Source organism: Astyanax mexicanus, chromosome 14 (genome assembly GCF_023375975.1).
Source record: "Astyanax mexicanus isolate ESR-SI-001 chromosome 14, AstMex3_surface, whole genome shotgun sequence".
Lineage (NCBI taxonomy): Eukaryota > Metazoa > Chordata > Actinopteri > Characiformes > Acestrorhamphidae > Astyanax > Astyanax mexicanus.
This window is the reverse complement of record NC_064421.1, coordinates 7,968,148-7,982,387: the sequence shown is the minus strand read 5'-3', so window position 1 is coordinate 7,982,387 and position 14,240 is coordinate 7,968,148. Positions and strand designations below refer to the sequence as shown.

The 14,240-nt window shown below is 38.2% G+C and overlaps 1 protein-coding gene across 1 annotated transcript in view; it reads right to left on the bottom strand.

Moving 5' to 3' along the window:
* The window catches only part of tdp1 (tyrosyl-DNA phosphodiesterase 1), a 74,935-nt gene that overhangs the window by 30,049 nt on the left and 30,646 nt on the right, over positions 1 to 14,240 (bottom strand). Inside the window, exons 13-14 of the mRNA XM_022673234.2 lie at positions 13,980 to 14,087; positions 3,310 to 3,412 (exon numbers count right to left, since the gene is read on the bottom strand). Coding sequence (XP_022528955.2) covers positions 3,310 to 3,412; positions 13,980 to 14,087 — 211 coding nt within the window. The remainder of the gene's footprint in view (positions 1 to 3,309; positions 3,413 to 13,979; positions 14,088 to 14,240) is intronic.

Sequence of the window (14,240 nt, the reverse complement as noted above, 5' to 3'; positions counted from 1 at the left end):
CACGTATGTTTTTTTCTTAGACGTCCTTCATGGTCCTCTGGTAATTTTAGTCCCGTCTGGACTCACATCTCTGAGTTTGGTCACCTCATGGTTAATAAAATGGCTATTTGTCCACTGCTACACACTGTAATTACACTTTGCTTGTGTTTCCACGGAGATCCACATAAATACAACAGTAAAAACAGAGTAAAAATAGAGGAGCTACTGAACCAATTCCTCAGTGTAGGAAATACAAATTCATGTCCAGATAGCTGGGAGAATGATATCAGGAGGAGAATAAAAAAGGTGTCTCTTTTCTGCTCAAGTGTCTCTTAGAGGACATAGACCTCACCTTGGTGCTCAGTGTGCAAAATCTGAGAAAGCCAAAAAAAAAAAAAAAAAAAAAATCCTTTTTTTTTTTTTTTCTTTTTTCAATTGCAATCCGGATGCAAGAGTAGAAGTGTAAAATACATTTCACAGACGTCCCCCTGAGAAACTAATCCCATCTGGATAGGGCTATAGAGAATAAGCATTCTATTGATTTCTCCATTCACTGTGGTAGCATGAGCTATCTATAAATAACCGTGGGATCAAGCAGTTCTTTGGTGCCTAGAATTTTACACTTGATAACTGATCACAAACAACACTGACAAATTAAAGTTTTAAAAAGATTTACAAACGTTTAAACATTGTTTCACATAAAAAAAAAAAACATTAATACATTTTAACTGTTGTATAATATAAAATTGTTAAGTTTAACATTTCCAGAAAGGTTAGGGACTCAAAATTGGATAATTCTATAATATGACTCAAATATGTAGAAAATGCTGGAACCACGCTCTGTTCTTCAAACTAGCTCACAAGATCTCAACTATCTCAACAAACTTTCTTCATAAAGAGAAATTCTTGTAATTTTTAGTCTGTTTATGTTTATCTGCCTTTATTTTAGTTTAAGTTTTTACAGTAAAATATTTCTTATTGCTGAAATAAATTATGTATAATAATAAAGTTTGATGACTAAAACCTCCACACAGTGCTATGTAGTTTTTAATTAGGTCTTTTTTTAGTTTAACTTTTCACAGATGATTTAGAATCTTTAAAGGCTATGCATGGTTTGAATGCCCGGCAGTGACTGCGTGGGCACCAGCTCGTATACGGCGGCTCTGTATAATTACAGAGACAAAATCTCATCCTGCTAAGGCCAGAGCTGCTGATTGCAAAGGAAATGGCACTTCAGAATTCGACTAAAATGGGGCCTTAATTAGGAGCACAATAGAGACATTGTTAGCTCAACCTGTGTGGTCCCTGCCTTTCTATAAAAGGTAAGAGTTTAATTTGAACATATCTGCAACAAATGTTAGAAGATAGCCTGTGTCTGTACACTAAAGAAAGCCAAGATCATTTCAGCTTTAATATGTTAATTTTTACATATGTCTAAAGGAAAATGCCATGCTTGGACATGTTGATTATTCACAGTTTCCCTATAGGAGTATTGAACATATATCAAACAAACTTAAATATCATACAATACAATATATATATATATACTTATATAAAATATATAAGTAAACATACAAAGCACTTTTTAAATTATAATTTTTTTTAATAAAGGGAAAAAAACTATCCAAATCAATTTAGCCCTGTATGAAAAAGTGTTTTCCTCTAAACCTTATAATTCAGTTATGCCACCATTGACCGATAACTGGCAATAAGTCTTTTTTGTCTCTGTGGAGGAATTTTGGTCCATTTCTATTTACAGAATTGTTTTAATTCAGTCCTTGGGATCATCAAGATGTTTTTTGGTAAATGTAAGATGGCCATTGTGTTCTTTGTGTTTAGCAGTGTTTAGAAACACAGGCTACAGCACAGAACAACTAAATCAATAAATAAGAAACATACGACTAAACTAAACCCATCACGGTAATTACACTATCAGCTTATAATACAGTAAATGGACATTAACTTGATAATATTTGATAATGGTGATATTGTCTATTTTTTTTAATTATTATTTTATTATTTCAAATGTTCTTCCATTTGTCTCCCAATTTAGCCAGGCCGAGTGTTCCAGCCATTCAGCTGCTAGTCAGCTGCATCACTAGAGATGCCAAAACAAAAGGAGGAGGATGCAGCATTACCGAGTAGCATCACAGAACGCTTGGAGAAAAGAGCAGTGACTCGGTTCTGATACATCAGCTCACAGACACAGCCTTGTGCTGATCAACATCACCCTAGGAGTGATGAGGGGAAAGAGCGCCATCTACCCACCCAGAGAGAGCAAGGCCAACTGTGCTCTCTCAGGGCTCCGGCAGCTGATGGCAAGCTGCATGTCCGGGATTCGAACCAGCAATCTCCTGACCATAGTTCAGAGTTTTTTTGGTACACAAAAAAGAAAATGTCATTATGACAGGCCTAGACTAAACTAATCTTTTTTTTTTTATACAAGCATATTTCCTAAACATTTCTATATGTATACACATTTATTTAATGTCACTCTGTCACAACAAATCTCAAAATTAATAAATGAACTATTGCACTATATGCATTGCACTACTTTACACTAACAACTACACCTTTACATAATGCTCCTGATTGCTTAATTCTATGTAGAGATCAGTACTTGCAAGTGCAAAATGAGATATACTTATACTAATAATTGCATACTTGCAATAATAAACGCTTTGAACCATAAGTTACTCAAACAGTGGTGCATACATCTTGATTGTTCAAGTGTTTATAGCAGCTGAGTTAATGCCCCAGGAGGTAACTATGTCATTATGAAATATACAATATTGTGAATAAAGACGGAGGCAGTGGCTATAACGTAGCCCACCTTACCCCGATCCCCTTTCAAACTCACGGTTCTCCCTTTTTACCACAGCTAGTGAACCGAACCACACTGTTGCTTAGCAACTTTTGAAGTAATTCAACAAGGACAAATTACCCTGCCAGTACGTGAGGCCTGAACAAAAGCTTTCTCTCTTCATTCTGAAAAAATAAACAGGAATACATACACACCACGCTATACACTATCCCACATTTACATCTTAAGAGCGCTCTGAAGTGCATGTGGCACTGCTCAGTCGGTGGGGGGGGGTGGGGGGTCGTCTGCTGCTTTACACAGATACAGCAGAGGAGTGTATCTCATAGCTCTCCATTAAAGCTCCTTCAAAAGGCTCTCAGTCGTCGGGCCGAGCTCGTCTCGTATGACTTATTTCGTAATTTCGTAATAACTGAAGATCGGTGAAACATTCAGACAGATTTTATGTCACGTCTTAAATAAATGATATTCATATCAGGCAGCCCGTTTTTCAAAGCGATGATACTTACAAAGGCTGAGGGCAGGTACAGAACTCCCAGCTCGTAGGAGCGAACCATGATCTGAGTATTGTTCTTCTCCAGTGCACCCCAGGCAGCTTTGGACAAATTGGCACTGTTGATCACAGAGACAGAGACAGAGAGAGAGACAGAGACAGAGAGAGAGAGAGAGAGAGAGAGAGAGAAAGAGAGAGAGAGAGAGAGAGAGAGAGAGAGAGAGAGAGAGAGAGAGAGAGAGAGAGAAAGAGAGAGAGAGAGAGAGAGAGGTTCAGTTAAAATACTGATGAACAACCTGTGAGATTCATCAATTCATCACTGTAGGAGTTTAATTATTAAGCACTTTTGTTCATTTTTGATGGTTTAGAACACCATTGTAAATAATGAATTGTCAGAATTTGATAATAGTTATTTATTAATAGTTATTTATTCAACACATCTCTAGGAAAAAAAGGTTTTTATATAATTTATTTCTGATTTTATCCAATTACACTAAGAGTAAAGACGAGAGGGAGCCCACATACTGCACCCACCCAGAAAGAACAAGGCCAATTGTACTCTCTCGGACTCCAGCTGCTGATGGAAAACAGCATGATCTGGGATTCTAACTGGTGACCCTCAGAGCCAAAGTTAATCTAAATCTAAAACTGTTTTATCTAAACTATGACTTTAGAAACATTAGACGACACAATGTCCAGTGTCCAATTACAACAGTTAACTTTCTCTGCACTTATTTCTGCTAGATTCCCTAATAAATCAGATTTAAAACATTACACTTATGGGACAAAATGGCTATCCAATGGGGAGAAAAAAAAACACTTAAAGTTGCGCAATACTGTCAATAAAGGCAGTGTTAACAAAGAACAGTGAGCTTTGAAGAGGAAAGGTCTCAAAAATTAGTAGGTATGTCTGGCTCGAGATGGCTGGTTCGAATCCCGGTTATGCAGCTTGCCCACAGCTGCCAGAGACCTGAGAGAGCACAATTGGCAATTGGAGAAGAAGGCAAATAGAGTAGAGGTTTCACAAATGAATAGGTGAGTCTGCCTCTGCCTCTGGTCCCTCCTCACATCACTTTAAATGGTAAAGTCGCTCAGCGAAAGGAGTCTGTGAGCTGCTGCATCAGCAGCAGGTGGAAAAGAAGCGATGGCTGACTTCCCGTGTGTTGAAGAAGGCATGTGCTAGTCTTCACCCTCCTGATGTTGGGGCATCAAAGTGCACAGTTTTTAACAGGCTGTCAAGCACTTACCCAGCCATGTGGAGCCCTGAGTTTACCTCGTGCACAAACAAAGACACAGAGACAAAGACAGTGCTGTTCACTTGAAAAATTGGAGCGCTGTGTATGTACTTCTTGTGTCATGAATCAAAACACTGCGACATGACGTGTTTGATTTAGTCACCCTAGGTGAGATTGCACATCCTGCAATGTGACTATTGTGCATGCGAGCATCGCAAAGACTCTAAACTGTCACTGCCAAAGAAGGCAGGCTGAGATGCTTGTGCTGATAGAAGAAGGGGGTAGAGTAGGACTGCACGATATTGGAAAAAAAAAATGTTGCAAATGTTCTTTTTACGACAATATATATTGCCATATTATACAACAGTTAGTTCCGACCTCACAATCTGATTGGTTGAGAAGTGATCTAGCCGTGATGATATTTCGTGATAACATCACGGCCTCCTCACACTAAACTTGTATCTCTCCGCTGACGCATTGCCGAGTAACGGCATATATACACAGGACACCTGCAGCAGCGTTAGCTTAGCACAGACTAGCGCTAAGCCGTGGCACGCTCGCCCGCAGCGCTGGCTCGTCTTTCTTGGAAAAAAGGGAACGAAAATCGCTCGGTTAATGCCGTCTTACAGCCAGAACGCTAACCAGCCAGGCTAGGCTAAGCTAAGTTAATGCTGAGCTAAAGCAAGCTACGCTAACCTAACCACAGTCCAGCCAGCTAGCTAAAACCAACACCTCCCAGCAAAATAAGCAGAAATGCTAAAATTCACCTGAAGACAACTCCACGGAGCTGGAGAGGAGAGTATTAGCGTTATTTCACGCTCCTAACGTTACCATCTTTACTATTACCAATTTTGCTTTCAAGCTAACTTTCGTGGTGTTAGTCTGCCTGAACCATATACTGTATGTAGTTAAGTTGTGGTGGAACTACTTTTTGGCGGAAGGCTCAGTCCATATTAAAGCATATTCAAACTGAATTTCTTAAAGTTCTTTGATTTATTTTCTTTATTTATTTAGTAAAAAAAGAAACTGTTGTATAAAAGCAATAGAACACGAGAGGGAGTGTGTTATCGCGAAATAACATCACGGCCGTGATGTGATTCGCGATAACACACAACCTTGAGTGTTCTATTGCTTTTATACAACAGTTTCTTTTTTTGGTTCAGTAATTAAACAATGCAGGGCCTATGACATCACCAGGCCCACCCCCACCAGTGTGCTGTCTCACATGCAGACCAATCAAGAGCTAGGTCAGAATTGAGCACTCAAAACCCGAGGAAAACTGCAGTAATTGTAGAGCTGGGCGATATGGGAAAAAATCTTATCACGATATAGTTTTCCATATCAGTCGATATCGATATGTATCACGATATAAATCAAATCACTTTGTGTCACACTTAAAGGTTTGTTTTTATTAGTGAGAGAATAAGGGAGTGATGGAAGTTTTATCACAATATTTTTTTCTGTATCTCCATAATTATTAGGGCTGGCCCGAATAGCATTTTTTGAGCTCCGGATATTTGGCAGTAATTGGTAGCGAATATTCCAATATTAGTTTTTAAAAAAAACAAATTAATCATGAACGCGAGCCAGAACCCGAGCTTGAACGTCAGCCTGACTCAGGCGCTGCATGAACTCGGGCTTTTTTCCAATTTTTTCCAATTTTCCATGACTGAAAAAAAAACTTGGGCTATAAGCTCAATATTAAATATTTCGTTTGTTTAGAAATTATTTTATATTCTTAAACCATGTTAAATTATATTAGATTAGTAGGGCTGGCCCGAATAGCGTTTTTTGAGCTCAGAATATTGGGCACTGATTGGCAGCCAATATTGGAATATTTGTTTTTAAAAAGACGGATTAAAAACTGATTAAAGTAAAACAAAAATTGCAACTCGGCCCCTTTAATTCACCACAAAGTTTTCCAAGACCCAGCTGGAAAAAAAATGATTTCCCACCTTTTCCTCAGCTGGGTCGGGCTCAAAAAATGATTTGTGATAGGCTGTTTTTTGGTTTGTTTGTTTAAGCACTTAGGCTTTTGTACTGCTGCAGTGCAATATTTAGATTTTATATTCTGAAATTCGTTAGGTTTTATTTCTTTTAGCATTTTGAACTTTTTTTCCAATTTCAAATTTATTTTTTTCTGTTCGTTATGTTCTATCGGTCCTTGCGTTTTTTGTAGTTGAAGTTGAATTTAATATTGAAGTTCAATATTTCTAATTTATATTTTGAAATTCGTTAGATTATATTTATTATTGTATTTTGAGCTCACTTTAGTTGGTTATTTTCCAAATTCATATCTATTTTTCTGTTATTATTAAATGTTATTAGCTTATTAGCTTAGCTTGTCATTTAGCATACAGAACTTCTCACGGATTTTTAATGAATGTTGATTTATTAATTTAAAAGCTGTACCTTATTAAAAGTATTTTAAGCCAGACAGACACTGTGTGATTTTTTAATGAGTTTATCTGCACTTTTAAATGGTTTGTCCTGTAGGAAACGCACACGATTTGTATGCTGACACTGTTGTCTGACTGAGGAGCTGCTTTCCGTCAAATGCAGCCTGTAGGCAGGAAAAAATCCAGCCAGAACCGACCATATCATGAGCCAGTTTTAAAGCCAGTAATTTAGTAGAGCATTAAACTACAAATCTGAGATGTACCTGCTGTACTTCTTAATCTCTGCCCCCAAAACGGTCCATTAACTTGCTTGACAGACGCGTCAAATCCCCCGCGAGCACGCGCGGCGCACAGCGCACCGATTAATTCATGCGTTGAGCTTTAAACGCGCAGCTGAGCTGTAATTGGGGAAATATCACAAAAATCACAGTGTGATTTGTTACATTAAAAAAAAGACCATTTTCTTCCGCCTAATCTGAGAGGAAAGCGGTGTTCTCGACCGGCCCGAGTTCATGCAGCGCCTGAGTCAGGCTGGCGTTCAAGCTCGGGTTCGGGCTCGCGTTCAGGCAGATAATCTAAATGATAAATGATTTTGTGTTTTTGCACTTGGGCCATAAGCTCAATATTAAAAAGTTCGTTTGTTTAGAAATTATTTTATATCCTTAAACCATGTTAAATTATATTAGATTAGAGGAAAGTCATTTAGACATCATTCTTAAGGTGTTTTTGTCCTGTTACCGCTCCGCAAAAAAACCTCTTCCTTTAATCCGCGCCCCACATACACATTTTTGCAGCACCTGCCCCGAGGTCCTAATATAAATTGAATTAATTACATTTAGTGCTTAAAAATTACTTAAAATTTATTTAAAACGTGCTGAACAGTGCGGCCGTTTATTCCCAAAGTACAAACACTATGGTTGTTTGCATGTGTCGGGCCATACTCCACTATTCTTTAGGGTTTTTTGTTGCATGCATGAGAATAACTATTACAATTTTCTTAACTATTTATTAATTTGCTCCAGCGTCTTCTGGATTGATTACACGTTGTGTTTTCGTTGTTTGCCGCGCCACTTAGACGGAAATGGAAATGAATGTTTATCGAATTCTATTGCACAGGCTTATCATCGTCATCGAGGGAAAAATTATCGCGAAACAAATCGATATCGTTATATCGCCCAGCACTAAGTAATCGGCCCTTTAATCAGGCCTTTAAATGGCTTTTTAAAAGTTAGATCATTTTTCTGGTATTAAAAGCGTGATTTCAGCTGTAACTGAAAATATCTGCGCAAAACTGTGCTGTACTGAGGTGCACATCGCAATGACGATGCTTCAACGATATATCGTGCAGCCCTAGGGTAGAGGTCTAATAAATTAATATGTGAGTCTGCCCCTGCCTCTGGTCTCTACTGTGCAGACTCTTGCTGGACAATTCTGCCTTCATACATACAGAACTGAATGGACTGGAACTGCAGTATCTATCATTGTTTAAAGTCACTGATCTAAATAGTCAACAAAAAACGTAACATTTTCAAGCACAAAAAAACAGAATCTCTGTGTTTTCTCTCTCAGAGCTGGAGTTGTGGGTTCTGACAGAGAGGAAGAATGTGTCAGACTGCAGCAGCAGGCCCCTCATGTCTCATGCAGGCTTTAATCTTCATGAAAGAGACTGAATAAACTCAGCTCTGCTGGACCCGGCTCAAGCTGACCTGTAGCCGCAGCTCAAACCCTTTTCCTTCTCAGTGTAAATTTGCCATGATTAAAACTGTCACTCTGCAGAGAGAGCCGCAGGGTGCAGACTGTTCGGGCTGGCCAGGGAGGGAAAGCTAACAGCCACAGCACACAACTGAAACAATGGGGTTCACCGTTATCTGAGAGATGATTCAGGCCTGTTAAATAAGGCTCACAAACTGTGTCTGTCTGTAGGATTTTAGACAGCTGCTTTTATTATACCCCACTTTGCTTTAGGCTAGATGTTGGAACATTGTTGTGAGGATCTGACAGAATTCAGGCATATGAGCTTTAGAGAGAGGTGATGTTGGAGGATTAGTTCTGGATCACTAAGGCTACTTCAGGTTAGAGGTTATGCAGAGATGTATTTTAAGGAAGTAGAATTACTTCACTACTGTACCTGGGTACTAAAATGTAGAGCTGGGTAATAAATTGATTAATCAATAAATTCAAATTTACAATCAACAGGGTTCGTATACTTTATAACCAACACATTTCCATGATATTTTTCATGACTATTTAATGCCTTCAAGGCAAATTTTAACAACCATATGATTTTAAAACATCAGTGCACAAATGGACAATAAAACCAAAAAATCAACTAAAACTAGAATAAAAAATTTATTTTATTAGGCCCAAAATGAATCTGACACATAATTTTAATAATAAAAGAGCTGAATTAATGCTGAGCTGATGTATGTGTTAGCTCAAAATAGATTTTCTCTGAATGAATTTTCCAAAACTTTTTGAGTATTTTTCCTTTTGCAAAACTTATCCAGGCCTGGAAATTGCTATTTTCAAATTACATGACTTTTCCATATTTTTCATGACCGTACAAACCCTAAATTAAAGACAATGTTTTTATTATTTTATTTCAAAATTTTTCCATTTTCTCCCCAATTTAAATAGCCAATTACCCAACCCACTCATTAAGATGAGTGAGGACCTGTAAATTTAATAAAATATTGTCAAATATAAAGGATAGGTTGAGGAACTGAAACTGAAACTTTTATTATTCTGAGCACTATTAAAAAGCCTGTGATTGTTTTAAATTATGTTTTTTTATGAGTTTATATTTTTTATGATTTACTTTTTTATTAATTTTAAATATTTGTATTATTTTATTGATCAAATAAATAAATATATATATACAGTGAGTCCAAGAAGTATTTGATCCCTTGCTGATTTTCTTCGTTGGCCCACTAATAAAGACATGATCATTCTATACTTTTAATGGTAGATGTATTCTTACATGGAGAGACAGAATATTAAAAAGAAAATCCAGAAAATAAATCTAAGGAATATATATTAATTGATTTGTATTTCATGGAGTGAAATAAGTATTTGATCCCTTAGTATTCATTAGCAGTTCTGGCTTTTACAGACCAGTTAGACACTCCCAATCAACTTGTTACCTGACCTGAAGCCACCTGTTCTCACTAATCACTTGTGTGAAAAACACCTGTCCACAGAATCAGACAGATCACACAGATTTCAAGTCTCCAACATGGGTAAAACCAAAGAGCTGTCACAGGACCTCAGAGTCAGAATTGTTGACCTTCACAAAGCTGGAATGGGCTACAAAAAGATTAGTAAGGTGTTGGATGTGAAAGTAACAACTATTGGTGCAATTATCAGAAAGTTTAAAGAGTATAACATGACAATCAACAGACCTCGGCCCGGTGCTCCAAAGAAGATTTCGCCTCGTGGGGTGGCAATGATGCTGAGAACGGTCAGAAATCGTCCTGCAACCACTCGGCAGGAGTTAGCAAATGACCTGAAGGCAGCTGGGACCACAGTTTGCAAAGAAACAATTGGCAACACTTTGCGCAACAATGGATTCACATCCTGCAGTGCCCGAAAGGTACCCCTGCTGAAGAGAGCACATGTGGAGGCGCGCCTCAAGTATGCCAATGATCATTTGAAAGATGAACCAAGTTATTGGGAGAAGGTTTTGTGGTCAGACGAGACCAAAATTGAACTTTTTGGCCTCAAATCCACCCGACATGTGTGGAGGAAGAAAAATGCTGCCTATGACCCCAAGAACACTGTGCCCACCGTCAAGCATGGAGGTGGAAGCATAATGTTTTGGGGGTGTTTCTCTGCCAAGGGTACAGGGCTACTTCACCGCATCACTGGGAAGATGGATGGAGCCATGTACCGCACAATCCTGAGGGACAACCTCCTCCCCTCTGCCAGGGATCTGAAAATGGGCCGTGGTTGGGTCTTCCAACATGATAACGACCCTAAACATACAGCAAAGGCAACAAAGGATTGGCTCAAGAAAAATCACATTAAGGTCATGGAGTGGCCCAGCCAGTCGCCAGACCTCAATCCGATCGAAAATCTATGGAGGGAGCTGAAGGTCAGAGTTGCCAAGCGACAGCCCACTAACCTTCATGATTTAGAGAGGATCTGCAAAGAAGAGTGGGCCAAAATTCCCCCTGGTGTGTGTGCTAAACTTGTGGTTAACTACAACAAACGTCTCACCGCTGTGCTTGCAAACAAAGGCTTTGCCACTAAGTATTGAGTGTGTTTGGCAAGAGGGATCAAATACTTATTTTCCTCATTGAAATACAAATTAATTAAAATATATTCTTTAAAATTATAATCTGGATTTTTGTCTTGATATTCTGTCTCTCCATGTTAGAATATATCTACCATTAAAAGTGCAGAAGGATAGTGTCTTTATTAGTGGGCAAACAAAGAAAATCAGCAAGGGATCAAATACTTCTTGGACTCACTGTATATATATTATTATTTTTTTCTTCATAGGATATAAATTCTTTTTTTATGTATCAACTTTTTTTTTTCCTTTTTTACCTATATATTATATTCATCTATAGTAAATGTCAGTTTTTATTTCTATTTTCTTTTTATATTTTTGTTGTAAATGAGGGTCCCCTTCCAGTGTTAACATAGGGCCTCCTGACTTCACAAACTTACTTCTTGTTACTAAATGCAATCAAATTCTCACAGACATCTGTGCCTATTTGTCCCAATACTTTAGCTCACAAAGTGTGTATATCCACAGACCCTCGAAATGTTCTTTTAAACACACAAACTCAAACCTCTTCAGCCTTTTACAGCACAGACTCTGTGGCTTTATTTGAAAGGTTGTTCTGTTTTAACGCTTCACTGTGTTTTACAGTGCGCAGTGAACTTGTTCACTCCACTTAAGCAACAAAACAAGTTCTTACAGCCATAATTGTACTGAAGCACCATTATGACCTGTAAAAGCAGATTAGCATGAAAACCCATTTCTAGAGTCCAGAGTCTGTGAGGCTCAAATGCAAAACACTCTCTTTTAGAATAACCTCAGAAACCATAAACATGAGGCTCTGAGAAACAGCACTGTAAAAGACTAATATTTAGGAGTTTGCTGCTAGGCAATAGCCAATGAAATGCGAGTGGTCAACGCTTAACTAAACATAATTAAAGCTGACTTATGTATAGATCTAGACTGATCAGTATCCTCCACTGCAGCTAGGTATTGCAAATAAATTCCCATCTGACAAGTCTTTTTATTATACAGTCATATGAAAAAGTTTGGGCACCCCTATTAATCTTAATCATTTTTGGTTCTAAATATTTGGGTGTTTGCAGCAGCCATTTCAGTTTGATATATCTAATAAATGACCGGTGCAAAAGTATGGGCACCCTTATCATTTTATTGATTTGAATACTCCTAACTACTTTTTACTGACTTACTGAAGCACAAAAAATTGGTTTGGTAATCTCATTGAGCTTTGAACTTCATAGCCAGGTGTATCCAATCATGAGAAAAGGTATTTAAGGTGGCCAATTGCAAGTTGTTCTCCTGTTTGAATCTCATCTGAAGAGTGGCATCATTGGCTCATCAAAACAACAGAAGTGGCAGGCCAAGAAAAATATCAGAAAGGCAGAGAAGAAGAATGGTGAGAACAGTCAAGGACAATACACAGACCACCTCCAAAGAGCTGCAGCATCATCTTGCTGCAGATGGTGTCACTGTGCATCGGTCAACAATACAGCGCACTTTGTACAAGGAGAAGCTGTATGGGAGAGTGATGCGAAAGAAGCCATTTCTGCAAGCACGCCACAAACAGAGGTATGCAAAAGCACAAGCACACCAGAGCCACCAATAAGCACTTATCAGTTACAATAACTCAACAGAACACCCTGGCTAAGCTAACTTAGCTAAACTAAGCTAAGATGTGGTTAGTGCTACATAAACCTGGTACTTATTGAACAGTAAGAATGATCATTTAGCATATCTACAAACACAAAATGTCTATAAACACATTTTATAAGGTGCCAGTGTTTATATTCTACAGTAATGAGTAATTTTGCACTATTGGCACTATAATTTTAGAAATGATGATTTGAAACCTAAAATACCATGTCAGAAAATGTCTCAATAACAGTAATATGATTTCTAAACACATTTCCAGAGCAGAGAGTGTAAGTGTAAGTCACTGAATGATTCTTCTCACAGGGTGTATACCTCTGCCTGTCCTCAATACCGTGTTATCACTCTGATATTCTGATGTTCACTGTTGCACTGTGTGGACTGACTTTACTGTTTCTGACTCACATAATGCTGCTTTAAATGGCTGGTCCGAATTCTCACACAAAGTTTAACATTAGAATTACAGAGATTCCCCTCCTGATGCCTGTTCTGTTGATTTGTGTTGTCTTATATGCAAGCTCATATTGTACAATGCATCAAAAAAAAGTGAATTAGCACAGAAAGCATATTAAAAAAACATTTAAACATGTGGATGTGTAAATGCACAAAGCCACCAATGAGCACTTATCAATTAGAATAACTCAACAGAACACCCTGGCTAAGCTAAACTAAGCTAACTAAGCTAAACTAAGCTAAGATGTGGTTAGTGCTACATAAACCTGGTACTTATTGAACAGTATGAATGATCATTTAGCATATCTACAAATACAAAATGTCTATAAACACCTATTTATGGACTTTGTCGAGGTGCCAGTGTTTATATTCTACAGTAACGAGTCATTTTGCACTACTGGCTTTAGAAATTATGATAGGAAACCTAAAATACCATGTTAGAAAATGTCTCAATAACAGTGATATGATTTCTAAACACATTTTCTGAGCACAGAGTGTAAGTGTAAGTCACTGAATGATTCTTCTCACAGGGTGTATACCTCTGCCTGTCCTCCTTATCACTTCTGATGTTCACTGTTGCACTGTGTGGACTGTCTTTACTGTTTCTGACTCACATTATGCTGCTTTAAATGGCTGGTCCGAATTTTCACACAAAGTTTAACATTAGAATTACAGAGATTCCCCTCCTGATGCCTCTAACCTCGTAACGAGAAACCAGGCCAGCTGAGAGAAGTCCGGGGAGACCCTCATGTAGGTCTTGATGTGGGGCATGGCATTACTCCTGCCTGACGTCTCGGCCTTCCAGCGACTGAGAGAGAGAGAGAGAGAGAGAGAGAGAGAGAGAGACAGAGAGAGAGAGAGACAGAGAGAGACAGAGAGAGAGAGAGACAGAGAGAGAGATACACAGAGGAATCAACACAAAGATCAATAGATTAAACACGCACAGAGAGATGATTGACAG